The 22,946-nt window shown below is 37.2% G+C and overlaps 1 protein-coding gene across 3 annotated transcripts in view; it reads right to left on the reverse strand.

Moving 5' to 3' along the window:
- CENPI (centromere protein I) overlaps positions 1–22,946 on the reverse strand; it is a 70,038-nt gene that overhangs the window by 41,859 nt on the left and 5,233 nt on the right. For all 3 annotated transcript variants that reach the window (XM_007538547.3, XM_060183374.1, XM_060183373.1), the window contains 11 exons: positions 18,274–18,392; positions 17,886–17,993; positions 12,918–12,966; positions 12,610–12,656; positions 6,663–6,752; positions 5,996–6,124; positions 5,402–5,569; positions 5,133–5,253; positions 2,136–2,227; positions 185–302; positions 31–95 (listed from right to left, as the gene is read on the reverse strand). In XM_007538547.3, coding sequence (XP_007538609.2) covers positions 31–95; positions 185–302; positions 2,136–2,227; positions 5,133–5,253; positions 5,402–5,569; positions 5,996–6,124; positions 6,663–6,752; positions 12,610–12,656; positions 12,918–12,966; positions 17,886–17,993; positions 18,274–18,392 — 1,106 coding nt within the window. The remainder of the gene's footprint in view (positions 1–30; positions 96–184; positions 303–2,135; positions 2,228–5,132; positions 5,254–5,401; positions 5,570–5,995; positions 6,125–6,662; positions 6,753–12,609; positions 12,657–12,917; positions 12,967–17,885; positions 17,994–18,273; positions 18,393–22,946) is intronic.

Below are 22,946 nucleotides of genomic sequence, written 5' to 3' on the forward strand. Positions count from 1 at the left end.
AATCTAAGCAAGATAGATTTTTTTTTTTACCTTGAAATAAGTGGTTGATGTAAAGAAGATATGTGCTAGACGGTCAAAAAGAAGTGGTTTCACCTCTAGAAATAAAGGGGGAAAAAGGTTATTTAATATCCATTTACTTAGTGTTATACTGAATTAAATTACTCCAAGGTTTCATGATACATACCAGAGAAGCTACTGAAAGGAATCCAGCTCACAAGCTGAAGGAACTGTGATCGACAAGAGAAGCCATCCCAGAGAGGAAGGCTCTTATAGAGGAAAACTTCACAGGAATAAAATCCCTCCTACAACAAAAGTTGACGGCAAGATGTTATAGGGAATTTTTCAGTCATAATTACTCACAACAACCATTTTATTTTGTGCTATAGTTGTTTTCTCTCTTTTTTTTTCACCAACATAACAAAAGCCTTGTGTTTGGTGCTAGATAACCTCATGAAAAAGATCAGATGATTAATATTTGGATACAGTAACATCTTTTTTGTAAATAATTTCTTTTTTTAATTCTATTTATTTATTTTCCCTTTTTTTGCCCTTATTGTCTTTTTATTGTTGTTGTGTTCTTGTTATTGATGTTGTCGTTGTTAGATAGGACAGAGAGAGATGGAAAGAGGAGCGGAAGACAGAGGGGGGGAGAGAAAGACAGGCACCTGCAGACCCACTTCACCGCTTGTGAAGCGACTCCCCTGAATGTGGGGAGCCGGGGGCTCGAACCGAGATCCTTATGCCGGTCCTGGTGCTTTGTGCCACATGAGGTTAACCTGTTGAGCTACTGCCCGACTCCCATATATTAACATATATTAACATCTTTATCAATAATATAGTTTTCAAATACCATGATTCTTCATTAGCTGGAAAGAAGGAAAAAATTTAAATTGTAATAAAAAACAATGAAAATTGTATTATTTTTGAGACCATGCAGTAATATGAACATAATGTAATACAATACATATAATAAGATGTATATTATACAATGAGGTTGGAATTCCACTAGAGGACACAGACCAAGCCCATATTCTGGCCCATAAACAGTGAAGTGTAAGAGGACTATTCTAGACTTTTTTCCCTCATAACAAGAATTCTCTAGACACAACTAAAGTCTCCAGAGCACAACTAAAACCACCTCCTAAATCATGAGGAGGAGTCCTAAGTCATATTTCTACCCCAAATCTCATTCCTAAAATGTACACTCATTATCTGCCTATTGGATATGACCTCTTTACATCAAACATTCTTTCTTTCTAAACCAGTTATTCTTTTCACTCAATATTATCATCCCACTGAGCAGGAAAACCAAGTCTACCTAAAATTGACTATTTGTCCCCATCATCCATACTATATTTCCAATCCTTTCACATAAAATCCTTAAGATTCAGTCATTTATTCAGCACTTATTTTAGTCCAGTTACCAAGCTGAACAACTGTGCATAAAAAGATGTTAAAACAAGGTTCCATCTACTGGGAATTCATGATGTCTAGAAAATGAAAGCTGAAAAGCGGCATGACATAGGTGAACACAGGGAGCTGAGGGGACACAGAAAGTAAATACCTAACCAAAACTGGGATGATGACAAAACTGATACTTTAGTTGCAGTTTAAGTTACAATTTAGGGTTACCCAAGCCAGATCATTAATTGGCTGAAACAATTTAACATTCAAAAAGTGCTTGTTGATTACAGGAACTCAAGTAGTGACTCCCATGAGAATTATGTTACTTGATAATTCAATTAATTAAACCCTGAATTATATCATCAGTTTATTCTTTTTAATCTATAGGATTTTCCTTCTTACTTGCATAGTTTAATACATTATTTTTTAAATTGGATTTTTAAAAAAAATTTTGGTGGTACCAGTCTTACATATATATATGATCTCATTGTTCCAAAGCACATTTCAATTTTATTTTAGATAGAAAGTCGTTCAAACAACAAAGCACCAGTTTTTCTTGGTGCCATGGCACCTCCATGTGGTGTCAGGACTAGAACCTGGAACACAAACATGGCAGGGCCATTTTCCAGTCCTAACAAAAATATTTTTAATCCCAATAGTGTAAAGATAAATTCAATTCAGATCTATTTATAATGAGAGTTTTAAACTGAGTAAATACTGTCAAATCTTACTTGTAAGAAGCATTCTGCCCTGATGACAGTGTCCAAGAAATCAGAGAATTCTTCTGCATTTTCATAATTATTCATCTTGTACCAAATACATTCTGGAGCAGAAACATTAAACATAAGCATTTGTCATTTATATCTTTTTAAAAGATTTTTCAAATATTTATTTATTTATTTATTCCCTTTTGTTGCCCTTGTTATTTTATTTTTATAGTTATTACTGTTGTTGTTGATGTCGTTGTTGTTGGATAGGACAGAGAGAAATGGAGAGAGAAGGGGAAGACAGAGAGAGGGAGAGAAAGACACCTGCAGACCTGCTTCACTGCCTGTGAAGAGACTACCCTGCAGGTAGGAAGCCAGGGGCTCGAACTGGGATCCCTATGCCTGTCATTGTGCTTTGGGCCACCTGTGCTTAACCCGTTGTGCTACTGCCCGACTCCCTGTCATTTATATCTTATGTCAGAATAGAGATGACTATGCTTTGTGCAGTCTTAATTGTTGTGTGACCAATCACAAACATAAACAAGCCATCAGTCTCACCCATTAGCCAACTCACTCTGTATATATAGTAGCTTTTATGTAGAAGTGACAATGTGATATTCCTTAAGAACTGGATAATACGGGCAAAGTTGATAAAAAAAAGTCAAGTGGGAAAATTCATATATATAACAAATATGATTAGCTTCATCTCAATCTAAAAGATTATGAATTAAAAGTTTGAGAATACCAGTTTGAATTTCTGGAACCATGGCATAGCATGAAGGGGAGGGAGCTTTGGTGCTGTAGTATTTCTCTCTCTCCTCTGTGTCTACCTATCTGAAAAAGTTGAGTAAACCATTAATCCTCCAATAAAGAAATTTTTAAAAATAGTGATAAAGTTGACCTGGGGCAGTAAATCCCTGGCAAAGACCATAAAAAAAAATTGAAAATACCATATGCTTCAGTTAGGGAAAATTGGGGTAATCTAAAAAATGGGTGAACTTTTAGTAAGCAGAAATCTAGTCAATTGTAACATTCTATATAAGGAATATCTCTACATAGAAGAATTACACTGGAAGCAAGTAAAACTGACTTTAAACACTTGAGTCAGGAGTGAATTACACAGGAAATAAATAGTATGATCAACAGAAATATTAACTCTGGAAAAACAGACCCCCTTTGAGGAATAAATGAACAGATTTACTATGGCCTGGAAGAAAGGTTCCCTCATTCTCTCTCTTTAAATTCTGTAATTAAGAAATGAGTAATTGGGGGAGGGTGGCACATAGTACTTTGCGGAAGGCCATGTGCAAGGACCCAGGTTTGAGTCCTCACTACCCAACCTGTAGTACGGGCACTTCATGAGTGGTGATCCAGGAGTGTAGGTGTTCCTCTTTCTCTTCCCTCTCCCTCTCCTCCCTATCTCCCCCTCCCCTCTCAATTTCTCTTTGTCCTATTGAATAAAATAGAAAAAAATACAAAAATGGCCAACAGGAGCTGTGTATTTGTAGTGCCATCACCAAGCCCCAGCCCCTGATGGCAATAAAAATTAAAAATAATAATAAAATAATTTGGTTCATATATACTGATAGTAGAAAGTGGATACTGCAGTTGGAAGACAAAAATTTTTGTGCACCAGAAAGAATTACAGTTAACTTTTGAATAATGCAATGGTTAGCTGTGTCAACAGCACAATCATAAGTACACATAAAACATTTAACTCCTTCGAAACTTAACTACAGTTGTCCCATGGTATGTAGGCTGGGGAGACTGGTTCAGGATCCTCTTGTTGATACTAAAATCTGTGTTTTCTCTAGTCACTTGAAATCAATTCTCTGAATCCTCAAGTCTCATTGTCCAGGGATTCAACTAACCATCATCCCCAGGTAGTTGAAACCCTGAACAAAGAACCTACAGATATGAAGGGTCAACAGTATTTACTAAAAAATATCCACATATAAACGTGAAATGAGTATTTCAAAATTATGTTGTTTAAAGTACTATTATAAGAAGTAAATTGACAGGAGTCGGGTAGTAGCACAATGGGTTAAATGCATGTGGCGTGAAGCACAAGGACCGGCGTAAGGATCCTGGTTCGAGCCCCCGGCTCCCCACCTGCAGGGGAGTCGATTCACAGGCGGTGAAGCAGGTCTGCAGATGTCTGTCTTTCTCTCCCCCTCTCTATCTTCCCCTACTCTCTCCATTTCTCTCTGTCCTATCCAATGACAGCAACAACAACAATAATAATAACCACGACAATAATAAAACAACAAGGGCAAAAAAAGGGAAAAAATGGTCTCCAGGAGAAGTGGATTCATGGTGCAGGCACCAAGCCCTGGCAATAACCCTGGAGGCAAAAAAAAAAAAAAAAAAGAAGTAAACTGATAGTCTGGCTTATATAAGCCTCCTCTGAGCTTGGTTAACAGAAATTTGATGAAGATAGGGACTTCAAATATTAAATTTTTTTTAATATTTATTTATTTATTTCCTTTTGTTGCCCTTGTTATTTTATTGTTGTAGTGATTGTTGTTGTTATTGATGTCATCGTTGTTGGATAGGACAGAGAGAATGGAGAGAGGAGGGGAAGACAGAGAGGGGGAGAAAGATAGACACCTGCAGACCTGCTTCACCGCTTGTGAAGCGACTCCCCTGCAGGTGGGGAGCCGGGGGCTCGAACCGGGATCCTTATACCGGTCCTTGTGCTTTGCGCCACATGCGCTTAACCCGCTGCGCCACCGCCCGGCTCCCCTTCAAATATTAAATTTATGAACATTCAAAGATGAAAGTGGCTTTACATTGTGACAGCCATCTAAAGCCACTCTGAGTTTTGTGGCTACCCAGCATTGTTTCCTAAACAATGTAACACTTTTCTTACTGCCCTTAAAATTAGAGGAAGCAGCCAGATTCTGAGTATATTACCAGAGAAATAATTAAAGCAAATGAAAGCTCTACCTAAAATTCAGTAACCTTATTATACATGAAATCCATTTTTTAATTATTTTGCTTTTAGTATCAATTTTTTACCTTCTTGTAATGTTTGACTCAACCAGTAATAAAATCTCAGTAAGAGTGACTCATCTCTGACACAGTTAATATAGTGAAGTAGCAGAGAACTGTTCAGCACTGCACCCATCTGAGAAGGCAGCTGCAAAAACAGAGTGATCAGTCAACTATAGTATATGAAAAGCAGGTCAAAGCAAAAAAGAAATCATCAGATAGGAAATTTCTAACAAAAACAAAGATCATGAAGATCAAATACGAAATGTAAATAAGCCCATGGCCCAGTTACATGCCTCTAAGCAATGGATGTTCTCTAAGAGTTGAGGGAAACTTCTCAGTTGTTCTAGTGGAAATGATTGATTGCTACTGAGGTAATCGGAAAGTGTCTTTCTTTTCTTCCCACATTCTTCACTGGAGCTTTTGGAGTTTATCTCAGGTATGGTCGAGTGAGGATTCCATTTCTAAAGGAGAAAGATAATAATGAAACAAGCAATCAATGGACAGAATAGACTACAAACTTAAATGTAAAAGCAAGCAGTTTTTAAGGTGACTAAATGCATGGAATTTGCATAGAAGTCTGAGTAATTAAAATTTACTTAAATACCTAAGTAAAAGACTCTGGGGTGGATGGTGGGGAAAATCCAGGTCCTGGAACACGATAGCAGAGGACCTAGTGGGGGGGTGTATTCTTGTGTGGAAAACTGAGAAATGTTATGCATGCACAAACTATTGTACTTACTGTCAACTGTAAGACATTCATCCCCCAATAAAGAAAAAATAAAATCCTATAAAAATAAAATTTACTTCGATATCTCTGCCAACATTTGAATAATTATTGTTTAGATTATTAAAACAAGGCTACATAAGTTATCTGAGGTTTTACTTACTCTTTTTATTGGACGAACATTAGCTAGACTTATCATCAGTTTTAGAGGTTCTGGGGAATGTCTCTGGTTTCTTTGCCTCACAGCAAGTACAGCTGTCTTCCACAGATTCTCTGAATTCTTAAAATAGATCTGTAAGTTTGGATGTAAAACACATGAAAATAAGAACCCATAATTCAAAGCAGTATAAAATTCCAAACTAGGGGTGGTGCACCTGGTTGAGCATACATGGTACAATGTTCAAGTACCCGTGTTCAAGCCCCTCGTCCCCACCTGCAGGGGGAAAGCTTTGCAAGTGGTGAAGTAATGTTGCAGGTGTGTCTGTCTGTTTATCTCTCTCCCTATTACCTCCTTCCTTCTCAATTTCTGTCTCTATCCAATAAATATACCAAAAAAATTTTTTAATCCCCAACTCTTCATTAATTCAAAGTACTAGTCATGAAATATTTTGCACACACATAAAATCATTTCATTTTTTTTCTGATCAGAACTCTATTAAATATACCAAATGGAATCAAAGTGCTAATCTCTAAAATTGCTTCCTAGTAATAGTTCCACAATACCAGATCTTAAAGCAGTATGCTCTGAACATTTTAGTACAAATCTATAAATTAACTTTACCAAAAATAATTTCAATCTCAATATGGCTTATTTCTTCTTAATACCTTACCTTCTTCCTTGCAGGCAAGGATACAGAAATCAAAGTAGGAGCAAAGAATTTATACAATGACAACAAAGCTTGGAGATGAGGCTGCATTCCCTGAAATAAAATTTAAGAGTTTTCAATTCTGTGACTGCTAAGAAAAAAATGACAAGGGGGTCGGGCGGTAGTACATCGGGTTAAGCGTATGTGGCTCGAAGTGCAAAGACCAGCTGAAGAATACTGATTCAAGCCCCCGGCTCCCCACCTGCAGGGGGGTTGCTTCACAAGCAGTGAAGCGGGTTTGCAGGTGTCTATCTTTTTCTCCCCCTCTGTCTTCTCCTCTCTCAATTTCTCTCTGTCCTATTCAGCAACATTGACAGCAATAATAATGATAATAACCACAACAATGATTAAGAAAAAAAATGACCAAACAGACTAAACATATATTTGAGTCTTAATTTCACTTTGAATTACAGCTACAGGAAGTTATAGAAAACAAAGGAATAACCAGAAGCTTAAGTGAACTATAAGTAAACCTTCCCTAAAATGCAAGTAAAAATGAGATAATCACTTCACACCTGTGAGAATGTCATACATTAGAAAAGACAGAAACACGAAGTTTTTGGAGTGGCTGTGGGGAAAAGAGACTCTTCCACATTGCTGATGGTAATGTTATTTGGTCCAACCCCTAAGGAAAACAGTCTGGAGATTCATCAGAACTCTGGAAATGGGCCTACCTTATGAACCAGCAATCCCTCTCTTAGGAATTTACCCAAGGAAAACATAAAACACCTATCCTAAAAGACCTCTGCACATAAATGTTCATAGCAGCACAGTTTATAATAGCCGAAACTTGGAAGTAACCCAGATGCCCAAGGACAAGTAAATGGCTAAGAAAATTGAGGTACATACAAACAATGGAGTACTACGCAGCTGTGAAAAATGATGAGGGCATCTCCTTGTCAATATTATGGTCAGGATTTGAAGGCATTGTGTTGTGGGAGACAAACAAGAAAGAGGAAGACCAATGCCAAATGACTTCACTTGTGCATAGGACTTAAGAATAAAACACATAAGGTGAAACTTGGACTGGGGGTGGCATACTGCACCAAAGGAAAAAAAAAACCGAGGAAGGAAGGAAAAGGACAGGATGAAGGGACATTGATTGGGACCTTGCTATGTCTCACAGACATCAATCAAGTGGACGTGAGAGTTTGTGCCTATGTGTTAAAGACTATACGGGGCTGGATAGTGGTGTACTTGGTTGAGCGCACGTTACAATGCTCATGTTACAAGGACCCAGGTTCGAGCCCCTGGTCCCCACCTGCAAGGGGAAAGCTTTGCAAGTGGTAAAGCAGGGCTGCAGGTCTCTCTCTCTGTCTCCCACTTCCTCTTGACTTCTGGCTGTCTCTATCCAATAAATAAAGATAATTTTTAAAAATTCAAAAAAAGAATATACTGTAAACCATTAACTCCCCAATAAAATTAAGAGCAAACAAACCACATTTCCTAACCTGCAGAATCTATTTTATGAACTTTTTCTTTATTTTACTTCTTACCTACATTTTCTTTTTTTCTTTTTCCTATTTATCTTCTTTGCTCATGGCTTAGGCTTATCAGTTAGGCCTGCTACCACAGCTTACTTTCACTGACAACATACATAGGACTCAAATTTTCTCATTCTAGATTTAGACAAGGAAACATGGGGGGGGGGGAAAGGAATAAATAATAGGAAAGCTATCAGGGGAGGAGATGGGATACAGAGTTCTGATGGTGGGAATTGTGTGGCACTGTACCCCTCTTATCCTATGGTTTTGTCATCATTTCCTTTTTATAAATAAAAATTTAAAAAACAGGAATCCAAGAGAAGAAAAGGGGTGGGGCAGGTGGTGATGTACCTTGTTAAACACATGTTACAATGTTCAAAGACCTGGATTCAAAACCCTACTCCTCACCTACAGGGAGAAAGCTACATTAGAGGTGAAGTAGTGCTGCAGGTGTGTATCTCTCTCCCCTTTCCTTTTAATTTCTGTCTTTATCACATAAATAGTAAATGAACAACATATAGTTTTAAAAAAGGAAACAGAGGAAAGGAAATAGTATCTTCTTATCACATTTCCCAGAAAATTAATAGGAAATCTGGTCATTGAAAAGCATACCATCAAAATGAATTCCAGGGGAGTAACCAAGTTATTTTATTAGAATATTCTTAAGTCAAATATTGAACAAAATAAAACGCAAAAGAGGCCTCAAAAACACAAATTTTTATTTTATAACAGCACTATAAAACTGAAATATCTTCTGATCTTTGTACTGATGTGCAATAAACACTATAGTATTACTATGAGTTGGAATTTTTTTGATAGAGCAAATATTTACTAGTGGAGACCTTTGAATCTTTTTTTTAAATATTTATTCCCTTTTGCTGCCCTTGCTGTTTTATTGTTGTAGTTATTATTGTTGTTGTTGGATAGGACAGAGAAAAATGGAGAGTGGAGTGGAAGACAGAGAGGGGGAGAGAAAGACAGACACCTGCAGACCTGCTTCACCGCCTGTGAAGCGACTCCCCTGCACGTGGGGAGCCGGGGGCTCAAACTGGGACCCTTATGCTGGTTCTTACGCTTTGTGCCACCTGTGCTTAACCCGCTGCCCTACTGCCCGACTCTCGAGACCTTTGAATCTTATCTACTTAGCTAAATCTGTTTTTATGTTTGTTTGTTTTTTCCAAAAATTAACATTCTGCTGTGGTCTTTGATTTGTTGTTGGGACTTTGCCACTCCAGACTGACTTTTCTTTTCCAGATGAGGCAAGGCAAGAAAGGAAAAGAGGTTGAGACGGAAAGAGAAATGGAGAGATATCACAGCACCAAAGTTTATTCCAACAAAATGGGAAGCTGGGCTCGAATCTAGGTGGGGTGTATGGCAGTGCACAGGTGAGCTATTTTGCCAGCCTTGTCTGTCTGTCTGTCTTTCTTTCTTTCTTTCTTTCTTTCTTTCTTTCTTTCTTTCTTTCTTTCTTTCTTTCTTTCTTTTTTAGAGATAAAATAGAGTTTTAATTTGCTTTGCTTTGATTTACTGTCTCCTTTGGTTAAGTTTTTTTTTTTTGTAATTTTTTATTTATAAAAAGGAAACATTGACTAAACCATAGGATAAGAGGGGTACAACTCCACACAATTCCCATCACCAGAACTCTGTATCCCATTCCTTCCCCTGATAGCTTTCCTATTCTTTAACCCTCTGGGAGTATGGACCCAAGGTCATTGTGGGATACAGAAGATTGAAGGTCTGGATTCTGTAATTGCTTCCCTGCTGAACATGGGCATTGACTGGTTGATCCAGCCTGTCTCTCTCTTTCCCTAGTGGGGAAAGGCTCTGTGGTTGCTTCTAGTTAAGCAAACCATATGGAATGTATGTGCTTAACTCTGGATCTTCCCAACACTGCATTTAGAGAAAAGGAATGAAAAAGCATAAAATAAAACGTAAGTTCAAAGCTTGTTCAAAGAGAATAGAGAGGAGACAACAGCAAGTGAGATACTTTTTCTTTCTTTTTTTTAAATTATCTTTATTTATTGGATAGAGACAGCCAGAAATTGAGATGAATGGGGAGATAGAGAGGGAGAGAGATACAGACACCAGTAGCACTGATTCTCCACTTGGGAAGCTTTCCCTCTACGGGTGGGGACCAGGGGCTCGAACCCAGGTCCTTACACACTGTAACATGTGTGCTCAACCAGGTATGCCACCACTCAGCCCCAGCAAGTGAGGTATTTCAACATGAGTTTAGGAATCTAGAATGAAGATGGGAGAATTAAAAATAACTAGCTTAGAAGAACAGAGAAAATAAAACCTAAGAAAAGGGCTCAAATGAAGTAGATTAACGCTTGAGAATTTCCATGAAGGCTAAGGAATTTGAGCTATTAGATAACTCTGAAAAGTAGCATAAAAACAGAAAACAGGAGAACTGGTTAAAAACCTACATAAAAAGTAGTTCAAGGGACCGGGTGGTGGTGTACCTGGTTGAGCACACATGTTGCAGTGCACAAGGACCCGGGTTCGAGTCCCCAGTCCCCACCTGTAGGGGGAATCAGTGTTGCAGTTGTCTCTCTCCCTTCTCTGCCACCCCCTTCATTCTCAATTTCAGGCTGTCTCTATCCAATAAATAAATAAAGATAATTAAAAAAAGTAGTTCAAACCCCAAACTTACTCAGTTGACTAGCAAACATCAGGACTCAGATTGAAGGAGTGTACCAGGACCCATCTTCAAACCTTTCTACTTCTTATATTCTAGAGTGCTAGTCATCTATGATGGTTATTTTGGTATATCAATCTGGCTGGGTCATAAGGAATACTGAGATTTGGCACAAAATTATCCTGAACATTCCTGCGAGGGTGTTTTGGATGTGATTAACATTTAAAATATAATAATAACAATAATAATAGTTATGATAATATTATTATAGAAGCAAGCAAAGAAGACTTGTGAGAACTATGGTGGTTATCTTTGGGAGGGTGGGGATATAGAATTTTGGTTGTGGGTATGATGTAGAACTATACATTGTAATCTTAAAACCTTGTAACATTATTATAGCAAATAAATTTTTAAAAATTAACATAGCCATATTATTTGCTTGCATGTGCTAATGTGCCTATTATTCTTATTTCTGTTTGATTACAGGTGAGTCATGCTTGCTTTGGCAGCACATATACTAAAACTGATTACATGTGAGTCTTCTTGCTTTGATGTTGCTGAATTTGACCAAATTCACCAGAATGCAACTGATCAAAAATATTATAAATAAATCTTTATAAATGGGTGCAAATTGACAATGGAATGATTTAGTAAAGTACTATATAGAATGTTAATAATGAAGCCATATATTTAATGACTGTTTTAAATGTAAATTTAACAATCTGTGTTAAATTATTTTTTTTAGTATTTTATTTTGGATAAAGATAGAAGGTAATTAAGAGGGGAAAAGAAGATAGGAGACTGAGAGAGATACCTGAAGCACTATTTCACCACTCATGAAGCTTTCCCCTTGCAAGTGGGGCCTGGGGACTTGAACCTGGGCCTTAGCACACTATAATGTGTGCAGTCGCTCAACCAGGTGCACCACCAAGTGACCCCTAAATTACTTTTTAACTTGAACATGCATTAATATTTCAGTTAAGAGATCAGCAAGATCTTATTAAAATATTTTGCCATCAAACTTAAAAATGTACAATTTCTATTAATGTGAAATAACAAATTTAGATAAATACATTATTGTTACTATCTTCAGAGGTAGAAGATGACATTATACCCAGAAAATCAAAACAGCAGACTATAAAACAAAAACAATCATTGAATTATACTAACAGAAAACCTCACATTAGGTAAATACAAATGTGCATGTGTGTTTGTGTCTTTCATTAATCTGAATGCCTTTAGGTAAGTCATCTAATATTCAACAGGCACAGGCATCACGACTCCCTATTACTTCAAAGACAAAGTTTCACATATTTTTATTATATGTCAGGTCTAATAGAAACAATGCAAGAGAACTTTAAAGAAAAGAGATAAAAGTCAAGAGGTATATTAAAATGTTAAGTATCTAGAAAAAATGATTTCAGAGATCACAAACATTGATCTCATTTTTTTTACTATTCCTTGAAACTGATTTCAACCATACCAAGAGTTCCTTAAACACTTTTTTTAACTTACTGTTTGAACTCTGTATGCATTTGCTCATGCTAATCCCTAAGTCAGAAGTACCTTTCTTATCCTTTTTGATCTAGTTAATCTCTACTTATCACTTACAATTTCTCTCAACTATTGCCACCACTCCTTAACCTAGAGTCTGATTCTCATTTTTATTTTGTTGACTAAACTACCCAGACAATATATTGCTTGAAGTTAATTACTCCTTTGAATTTATACCACCAAAGTCTAGTTCATAGTATATTGGTCAGTTTTAGGTCTTTTTGGTACTCACCATTTTGGCCTGAAGATCAAGCAGCTTTCTCACACGAAATGGCTTAACTGGAAAAGATTAAGAAGAAAAGTACTGTGTTTGTTTCTGAATAAAAAGAGATCATGCAGCTTATGTAGATTCTTCTGATAATACATCAAGAATACAAACACTTTGTTCAGTTAAGCCATTAAGCAAGTGCTTACAGATAAAAACACTAAAAAGCAATTCCCCCAAAACTGTGTCACAGACTTAAAGCTACTAGTTACCTTTATAAATGCAAATGTTAATGCCACAGAGTAAATATAAAACAACTGCAGTGAAATACTCACCATTCTCTTTTTTGGTAAGTAAGTATAGCAAATGGCACACATAAGGACACTGTTAAAATACAAACATTTTAAGAGATAAATTACAATATATCTTGAACAGAGATGAAATATACTCTCCTCAAACGACAATCTTATAATAAGTAGTACAGCTCCAGGACTTCACTGAACAATAGTTTCTCAAAGTTTCTCTTTTTCACTTTATACAATGGTGATAAAAAAAAAGATCAATAGCTTTAGCATGCCATGTTTAAGTTATTTTGAAAAATAAAAACACTGATACTTGAAAAATAGAAGATTAGCCATCATTCTTTTTTGTCAATATTTATTTATTTATTCCCTTTTGTTGCCCTTGTCATCATTCTTCTGACAAAAATACACATATTCCTTCTAGCAGGACATATTTAAAGATGTAAATTTAAAATATTTCCCTTAATTTCTCACTTAAAAGCATTTCCCCCAATTATCATTTCCAGTGTTCTTTTTTTCGTTGGTGTTCTATTTATTTATTTATTTATTTATTTATCGGGGGGGGGGTAACAGTTTACAGTACAGTTGTTGATACCAATGGTAAAACTTCTCATCTCATCATGATAGGTGTCTAGGTCCTTTTCTATCATTATGTACCAGGTCATTTTTTAATATAAAAATAGAGAGGCAGAGAGAGTGTGAAAGAGACCACAGGAGCAGAGCTTCCTTCAATGCAGTGGGAGCTGAGCTCAAAACTGGGTTGCGTACATGGCAAAGCAGAACACTACCCAAGTGATTTATTTTATTGGTGCTTGTTTTTGTTTTAATCAGAGCACTGCTGAGTTCTGGCATCCCAAACTTAAGCTACATGTGTTCTCCATTTGCCCTGTCTTAACTTTCTTCCCTTTCCTCTTCAGATCTCCTAGTCACTCTCCTGTCCAATCCTAGAGAAACTACCCATCCTTGCATATTAGTAACATCCAACTAATGTTCTCTATACTTGTCTGTGCCTTCAAAACAACTCTCCCCTTAAACATAATGCTTTATCCCCACCCCCAATTCTTAGCAGAAGACCTTGCCTCCTACTTAAGTGAAAATTTTTATACAAAACAAGATTAATGGCCAGGAGTTCCCTCAACTGTGTCCCCTAGTAACTAACAAGTTTATTAGTATTGACACACATACTTTTTGCTGAATGTCAGACCTATCTCTTCCCAGTTGAAAAGAAATTCCTCTAATTTTAATCCATTTTTATATTATTATTTTTACCACAATATTAGTCAGTTTTGGCATAGACGGTGGTGCGGGGGGGCTGAATCTGGGACTTTGGAGCCTCAGACATAAAAGGTCCTTTGCATAACCATTATGCTATCTCCTCCACCCTAATTTTAACCCTGATCATTAGTCTTATTTTTGACATTGCTCCTCTATGTTCACATATAATTCAACTTTCTGTGATAAGAATAACATCCCTTGGGGGTTGGGCAGTAGTGCAGCAGGTTAAGTGCACATGGCGCGAAGCGCAAGGAACAGCACAAGGATCCCAGTTCCAGCCCTGGCTTTGGAATGTGAGCAACCCACGTTCAAGCCTGGCCTTCACCACATTGGGAAACTGTCAAAGTCACAGTGGCAGATACAAATTTTCCAAACTTGTACTTTTTTGCTTGAAAGGTCAATTTTTAAAACTGGACATGAATACCACCAGTATAAAGTCAGATTTACTTTGCTCATTTTCAAGAAAACACCTGCTAAATACCCACATGTGAATAACACAGTTAATATATACCTGTCACTATTTCAAGTGGTAATTGTATTCTGTAAAAAAAGAAAAGAAAAAAAAAGTAGCTAGTTCAACTCTATTACACAGTACTGATGCTCAGGATAATTTTTTTTAATTAATCAGAGCACTGCTCAGCTCTGGCTTATGGTGGTGCAGGGAATTGAACCTGGGACTTCGAAGCCTCAGCATGACAGTTTGTTTGCATAACCATTATGCTATCTACCCCCGCCCTCAGGATAATTATTTTTTTTTATTTCCATTCCCACCACCAAAAGACTGTGTCCCATCCCCCCACCCCCACCCTATGAAGCTGAACATACACCCTCACCCTCCACCCAGGGTTTTTACTTTGGTGCCCTACTAGGATAATTATTTTATGTTGAGTGTGTACAACAGTTTAGTTTGTATTTTCCCATTTCATCACACAGATGATGAAACACATGTCTCAAAGGTCAAAGCTTAGACAATGAACTATTTTTTATTGCTCCACTGTTAAATGAAACAGCATTGTCTGTTTTATTTAACTACAATGAAGAATACAATCATTGGACCACTTTGGGGCCTCTGACCTGATTTTTACTAGGATATCAACAGGTTTGTTCATCATTGCTTTAGCACCATCAATGGCAATGGAAATGTCAGCACAGTGAAAATAGCAAATATATCGGTATCACCATAGCAATAATTTTAATCTAGGGTATGGGTAGACAGCATAGTGGTTATGCAAAGAGACTCTGATGCCCGAGGGTCCAAAGTCCCAGGTTCAATCCCCCGCACTATCATAAGCCAGAGCTGAATAGTGCTCTGGTACAACTAAGTAAATAAATAAATAAATAAATATTATCTCCCATGTCTCCTGAAGAGACTCAGGAACGCTCAGGGACTTCACAGTATATACCTGAGAACTGCTTGTCTAGAACTCCATCATATTTTACATGAATGATCACATCAGTCTCCTATGTAGTCCTCAACTCTAATCTCTTTCCCAAATCATACAGTTTCATACTAGTAGATACAACTTCCTACAATGCTGCTAGCAACATATTCTGGCCCAAATTTTTCAATGAATCCCCCACTAAATAGAGGATAAAGTTCAAGTTCCTTAACATTAAAGACTTCCACAATCGTTCCTCTTCCAACACTTTCAGTATTACCACCTGACACTACTTGACTTCAGCTCTAAATAAGTCAACCTGATTATTTAAGGTCTCCTGAACCACAATTTACATATCACTCAGCTTAGCTTGAATTTTTCCTACTGATATTAAACATTATTTCTTCTCATCAAATCTCAAACCCTATTCAACTTTCAAGGCCCAGTTCAATACCCACATGCATTATGATGCTTTTTCTTTTTTTTAATTATCTTTATTTATTTGATAGAGACAGTCAGAAATTGCGAGTAAAGGAGAGACAGAGAGGGAGAGAAACAGATACCTACAGCCCTGCTTCACCACTTGTGAAGCTTTGCCCCTGTAGGTGGGAACCAGGGGTTTGAACCTGGGTCCTTGCGCATTGTAACATATATATGCTCAACCAGGTGCACCACCACCTGACCCTATGATGCTTTTTCTAATCATTCTGATACATAATGCGTTCTTCCCTGAAAGTATGATGGTATCATCATATAGTGCCTTTGAAAATTCAATGTTTGAACTGTTTTTTTTTAACTTTTAACTGCTTCTTTTAATGAATTACAAATGAATTACAAAATCTAAATGAATTACAAATCTTTGGAATAAAAAAAAAAAACTCTCTTGGGATCCAGGTGGTAGTACAGTGGGCTAGAGCACATGGCTCAAAGTGTAAGGACCCGCACAAGGATTCTGGTTCCATCCCCCGGCTCCCCACCGTCAGTGGGGGTCGATTCACAAGCAGTAAAACAGGTCTGCAGGTGTCTTTCTCTCCCCCTGTCTTCCCCTCCCCTCTCGATTTCTCTGTCTTATCCAACAGCAACAATGGCAATGACAACAACAATAAAAAAAACAATGATAACAACAACAACAAAATTTAAAAATGGCCTTCAGAAGCAGTGGGTTCATAGTGTAGGCACTGAGCCCCAGCAATAACCCAATACAATACAATAAACAGTAAAAATGCCAAATTTTAAAAACACAAGTCAACAACTGTATTTATTCCCTTCCCAAAGCCAAGAATTTGGTTAGCTGAATGGTTTACAAACTGATGGAAAGTTTTCCAGGTGGGCAGTAGGCTGATTTCTTAGAACACTTAAGATTTCAATGGAGGGTGGGGGTAAGATAGCATAATGGTTATGCAAAGAGACTCTTTGCACCTGAGGCTACAAAGTCCCTGGTTCAATCTCCCACACCACCATAAGCCAGAGCTGAGCAGTGCTCTGGTTTAAAAAAATTTTTTTAATAAAAATTTAAAAAAATTCAATGGAAATAATTATGCTGTTTAATCAAAATTAGTTCACTGGCATCTTATGAAAAGCTATTTTCTCATTCTCACTAATTTTGAGGAGGGTTTTGTAGTATTAATCAAGAAAATATAAAGTAAGTGATCCAAAGAACGTGCAAGGAGGGTAATCACTGCTCTAAAACAATACAGAGACTTGTGTGAAGACAATTCTACCTGAAATATTTTATTTCCTTAAAAGATATAAAGCGGGAGTCAGGTGGTAGTGCAGTCGGTTAAGGAAAGGACTGGCGTAAGGATCCCGGTTCGAGCCCCCAGCTCCCCACCTGTAGGGTGGTCGCTTCACAGGCGGTGAAGCAGGTGTGCAGGTGTCTTTCCCCCTCTCTGTCTTCCCTTCCTCTCTCCATTTCTCTGTCCTATCCAACAATAATAACATCAATAACAACAACAATAATAACTACAACAATGAAACAACAAGGGCAACAAAAGGAAATAAATAAATTTTTAAAAAAGATATAAAGCATATATGGTGAAGCTCTTAAACTTCTCAATCTGAAAGAAAGGTACAAGGGTCTTATACTATTCTTTATATTCATTTATATATTTAATATATTTCAAAAGCAATAAATGGAGCAGGGGAGATAGCATAATGGCTATGCAAAAAGATACTTATACTTAAGGGTCCAAGGTCCCATATTCAATCCTCCCACACACACTACCTTAAACCAGAGATGAGTAATGCTCTGGAAAAAAAAAGTAATAAATACACATTGTGACACTTTGAGTACAGATATATAAACATATCAATTGATCAATGCTTGATTCTGTCCAATTGTACTTACCAGTGTATCATCTTGCAATGAAGCAAAAAAGAAGCCATAAAGCAAGTTAATTTGCTCCTTGTGATCAATAAAGTCAAACATTGCAACCAGCCAACGGTAAAAAAGTATCTATTGAGAGACAAAATGCTTATCTTTAGACAAATATAAATGGAAGAGAAGAGTTTATTCCCCACCCTGGGTTATTTTAGAAGCCTCTAGTACAAAGGAAAATAATAGATTTTATTTCTCAGTAAAAATTTCTGTCTGTTAAGAGTCCTTGCATCAAGTTTTACTGTTCCAAAACTACAGGCATTACACAAAAGGCCAATGTCATTATTTTGTAAGTGGTTCTTCCTTTCGATCACTTAAGTGGTTCTAAAGGACTTATCAAAATGTTTATAAAGATTACCTTGATACTACCAGAACACTTCCCAACACAAAACCAGGAGACCGCCTTAACCACAGAATCTTCTAATATTAAAGTTGCTGGAATCATGCATCTTAATAGCCGAGTGTTTACAGCTACCCCTAGAAAGAAGACACACTTCAAATGTTTGGATGTCATTTTTCCCTATACTATCACTCTTGGCCTTTTTGAGAAATCTCATTTTATACTGAAGATAATAAAAAGCAGCAGTACTGGGGCAGGCAGGTGGCTCACTTGGTAGAGTTTACACATTACTATGCACAAAGATACAGGTTCCAATTTGGGGCCATTCCACATAGGAGCACCTGCAAGGGTGCAATTACACAATTGGTGGAACAGTTCTGTTGTATCTCTTATTCTCTCTCCCTCTCTAAGTCTGTCTCTCACCTTCGATAGAGAAAAAAAAATAGACACCGAGGCCAGGGAGTTATACAAGCACAGAGTCTCAGTGATAACCCGCTGGCAGAAAGGAAAGAAAAAAATAAAAAGAGCTAGTCATATGCAGTATCTTTTGTTACTATTATAAAGCATAATTAGAAATTAAAATTTACTTTTAACTTTTAATGCAGACTGTAAATTCTTTGTTCTAAATTTTCTACTTAAAAGGATGAAGAAAATATCCAGGGGCTAAATAGTGATGGATACACAACTCTTGAATATAAAAAATGGCATTTTATAAAGTGTTTTGTGATATATGAAATAAACATCAAAAATAACATTTTACTCACAGGAAAAACATCAAAGTTTTTCAATATTATTATTATTATTGCCTGCAAGGTTATTGCTGGGGCTCTGTACCTGCACCACGAATCCACTGCTCCTGGAGGCTGTTTTTTTTTCCCTTTTGTTGCCCTACTTGTTTTATCATTGTTGTGGTTATTATTATTGTTGTTATTGGTGTCACTGTTGTTGGATAGGACAGAGAGAAATGGAGAGAGGAGGGGAAGACAGAGGGGGAGAGAAAGATAGATACCTGCAGACCTGCTTCACTGCTTGTGAAGCAACCCCCCTGCAGGTGGGGAGCCAGGGGCTCGAACTGGGGTCCTTGTGCTTTGTACCAAGTGCGCTTAACCTGCTGCGCTACTGCCTGACCCCCAATTTTATTATTCTTAAAGGTTAGATTCATTACAATTTACTTAAAATTAGTAACAGGCATCTTACATAAGTAGATTTATATATTTATATATGTATTTATTTATTTACTTATTGCTACCAGTGTTATCACTGGAACTCAGGTTCCTGCACAATAAATCCACCCCTCCTGGTGGCTATTTTTTCCTTTTTTCTTTCCATCCCCTATATTGACAGGACAGAGAGAAATTGAGAGAGGAGGGGGAGGTAGAGGGAGAAAAAAAAGACACCAATAGCCCTGTTTCACTGCTTGTGAAGCTTCCCCCCTGCAAGTACAGACAGGAGGCTTGAACCTGGGTCCTTGCAGTGATGTGTGCACTCAACCTGGTGTGCCACCATCCAGCCCCAGTTCTATTTAAGAATAGATATATTTAGGGACCAAGTGGTGATGCACCCAGTAGAACACATACATTAGGATCTACAAGGACCCAGGCTCATACCCCCAACCCCCACCTGCAGAGAAGAAGCTACCCAAGTGAAATAGTGGTTCAGGTATTTTTCTTTCTTTCTCCCTCTAAAGCTCTCTGGTCCTTCTCATTTTCTGTCTTTGTCCAAAAAAAAAAAAAGAAGAAGGGAGTGGCTACTGAAATAGTAACTCCATAAGGGGTAGATTCATCGTGGAAATACCAAGTGGTTGAGCGCACACTATACCATGCAGAAGGATCAAGGTTCAAGCCCACTCCCCATCTGCAGAGTGGATACTGCACAAGTGGGAAAGCAAATCTGAAGATATCTGTGTTTTGGTGTATTGCACTAAAGTAAATGACTCTAGGGTGGGTAGGGAGGAGGATTCAGGTCCTGGAACATGATGGCACAGGACCTAGTGGGGGCTGTATTGTTATATGGAAAACTGGGAAATGTTATGCATGTACAAACTACTGTTATTTACTATAGAGTGTAAAACATTAATCCCCCAATTAAAAAAAAGTCTATTTTTCTCCCTCCCTAATTCCCCCTTTCCTTTCAATTTCTCTCTGTCCTATCCAATTAAAACCAAAACCAAAAAAAAAAAAAAACTTTATACCTCTTTAGATAGTAACACTATTCTTAACTTCTGTAAGTTACATTCTCAGAAATAACTTAGGCATCTCTACTTCCACCCCAAGTGGTGATCTTTATTTTTTAATAGAAAGTACATATTAAATGATGATTTGAGATACAAACACATAATAAGATTTCATCTAAGGCTATTCTAACTTAAACAAAAAGTGGAAAGTTGACTGAGAAAGCTAGAGTTTTAAGTTTCTTTTTAAAAATATTTTATTTATTTTTAATGACATAAAGATACACAGAGAGAGAAACTGAGGCACTGTTTAGTTGTGGCTCATGGTGGTGCTGGGGACTGAACCTGAGACCTGAGAAGCTCAAGCACAAAAGTGTGGGTTTTTTTAATATTTATTTATTTATTCCCTTTTGTTGCCCTTGTTTTTTATTGTTGTAGTTACTGATGTTATTATTGATGTCGTCGTTGTTGGATAGGACAGAGAGAAATGGAGAGAAGAAGGGAAGACAGAGAGGGAAAGAGAAAGACACCTGCAGACCTGCTTCACCACTTGTGAAGCAACTCCCCTGCAGGTGGTGAGCCGGGGGCTCAAACCTGGATCCTTACGCCAGTCCTTGCACTTGGCGCCACCTGCGCTTAACCCTCTGCGCTACCACCCGAATCCCAAGCACAAAAGTCTTTTACAGAAACATTATGCTATCTTCCCATCCCTAGAGTTTATTTTTTAAATAATTTTATTGGGCAGTTAATGGTTTACAGTATAGTGTTGACACATGGGTACAATTTCTCATTTCACCAAGATAAATGGCTGCTAAACATTCTTACCTCTAACATAGCTTCTTAATGTTATACAGAATAAGTGGGACCTAATAATTACAAATACGAAGGAAGAAAACAAAATGAAACATGAACTAAGCATGGTGTATTGTATCAAAGCAAGGAACTCAGGGAAAAGGGGTAGGAAGAGGTGGAAAAGAACTGTGGGGGTCAGGTGCATAATGAAATTATATGCGTGTGACAGTGACTGCACTGTAAAGTATTATTCCCTTCAATAAACAAAAAAGGTCCTATTAAATGTTATATAGATGCTGTGTCTTTGTAACAAAATGATATAAAAGTGGATGTGGTAAGGAAATGAAAGACAACTACCAGATACTTTGACTCATATGTGTAGTATTGGGAACTGAAACTCATTAACTAGCAAATAAAGAGTGAACAAACTCTCTAAGACTTTGTGAGAGCTATGGTGGTTATCCTTGGGTAGGGGGTAGGCACAGAACTTTGGTGTGGTATGGAACCATCTCCCTATAATCTTATAAACCATTATTAACTCACTAGTAGAAATTTTTACAGATGATGACTACAAGCATCTATATTTAAATAAATAAATAAATAAAATGATGTCACACACAAGTTTCCAAATCTGAAGCATTTTAAAAAGGTGTGCATTTACCATGACTCCCAGTAATCATCAAGAAAACATTGTCACTATTACTTTCTGAGATATCAGAAGAGAAAGTCATAAAAAAGAGAGGGCCACACCATGTGCATAAGCCCATGTTAGAGCCCTAGCACTATATGGGAACTCCAATAATGTAGTATGTGTCCCTTTCTCTCTCTTTCTTTCTCTCTCTCTCTCTGAATGAAATGTCGGACCAGAAGCAGTGACACTGCAAGTGCATAAGGCTCCAACTCTGGAAAAAAGACAAAAAAAGGAGAATTTCAAAACAGAAAACTGGTGTACAATCTATACATTTTAGTGTGTGTATGTGTTAAGAAAATGTACGTGGTCTGGGAGGTGGTGCAGTGGATAAAGGACTCTCAAGCATGAGGATGAGGTCCTGAGTTCAGTCCTCAGCAGCACATGTACCAAAGTGATGTCTGGGTCTTTCTCTGTTCCTATCTTTCTCATTAATATATAAATAAAATATTTTCAAAGAAAATGTATTATAAAAAGAATGTTATCCATGTACAAACTATTGTATTTACTGTCGACTGTAAGACATTAATCCCCCAATAAGGAAATTACAAAAAAACATTGCATTATGACAAAAAAAAAGAAAAAAATTAAAATAAGCAAGGATTAAGGGCAAGACTATTTAGGAGACAGTACACCCCCCAAGAGGAAAGTGCTTTTGCAAGGAGCAAAATGGGGGGAGGGCACAAATTTTAAAGGAAGAAAAAAAGTGGTATAATAGTTATCTATAGAAACTGAACAGTTAAACAGTGATGTTGAAAAGATAACAGAACTGAGCAATATGCAACCACTTGAAAAAAAAATATTTCACATGGTCAACTTGAACTTTTAATGAAATCACAAAAGGAATATGATAGAGTATACACAAAGGAATCCAACATGTAAGGGCCAGGCAATGGTATATAAAGCACCCAGTTTTGATTGTGTCAATTTTTTAAAAGTTAAAAGTAGAAAACTTGATTAACAGTGTGAAGTATAAGCACTTAGAAGTGAGGAAATCTGAGTATCCTAGTTCTGGTTCTGATACTGAACGAGCCTCTTTAA

Source organism: Erinaceus europaeus, chromosome X (assembly GCF_950295315.1).
Source record: "Erinaceus europaeus chromosome X, mEriEur2.1, whole genome shotgun sequence".
Lineage (NCBI taxonomy): Eukaryota > Metazoa > Chordata > Mammalia > Eulipotyphla > Erinaceidae > Erinaceus > Erinaceus europaeus.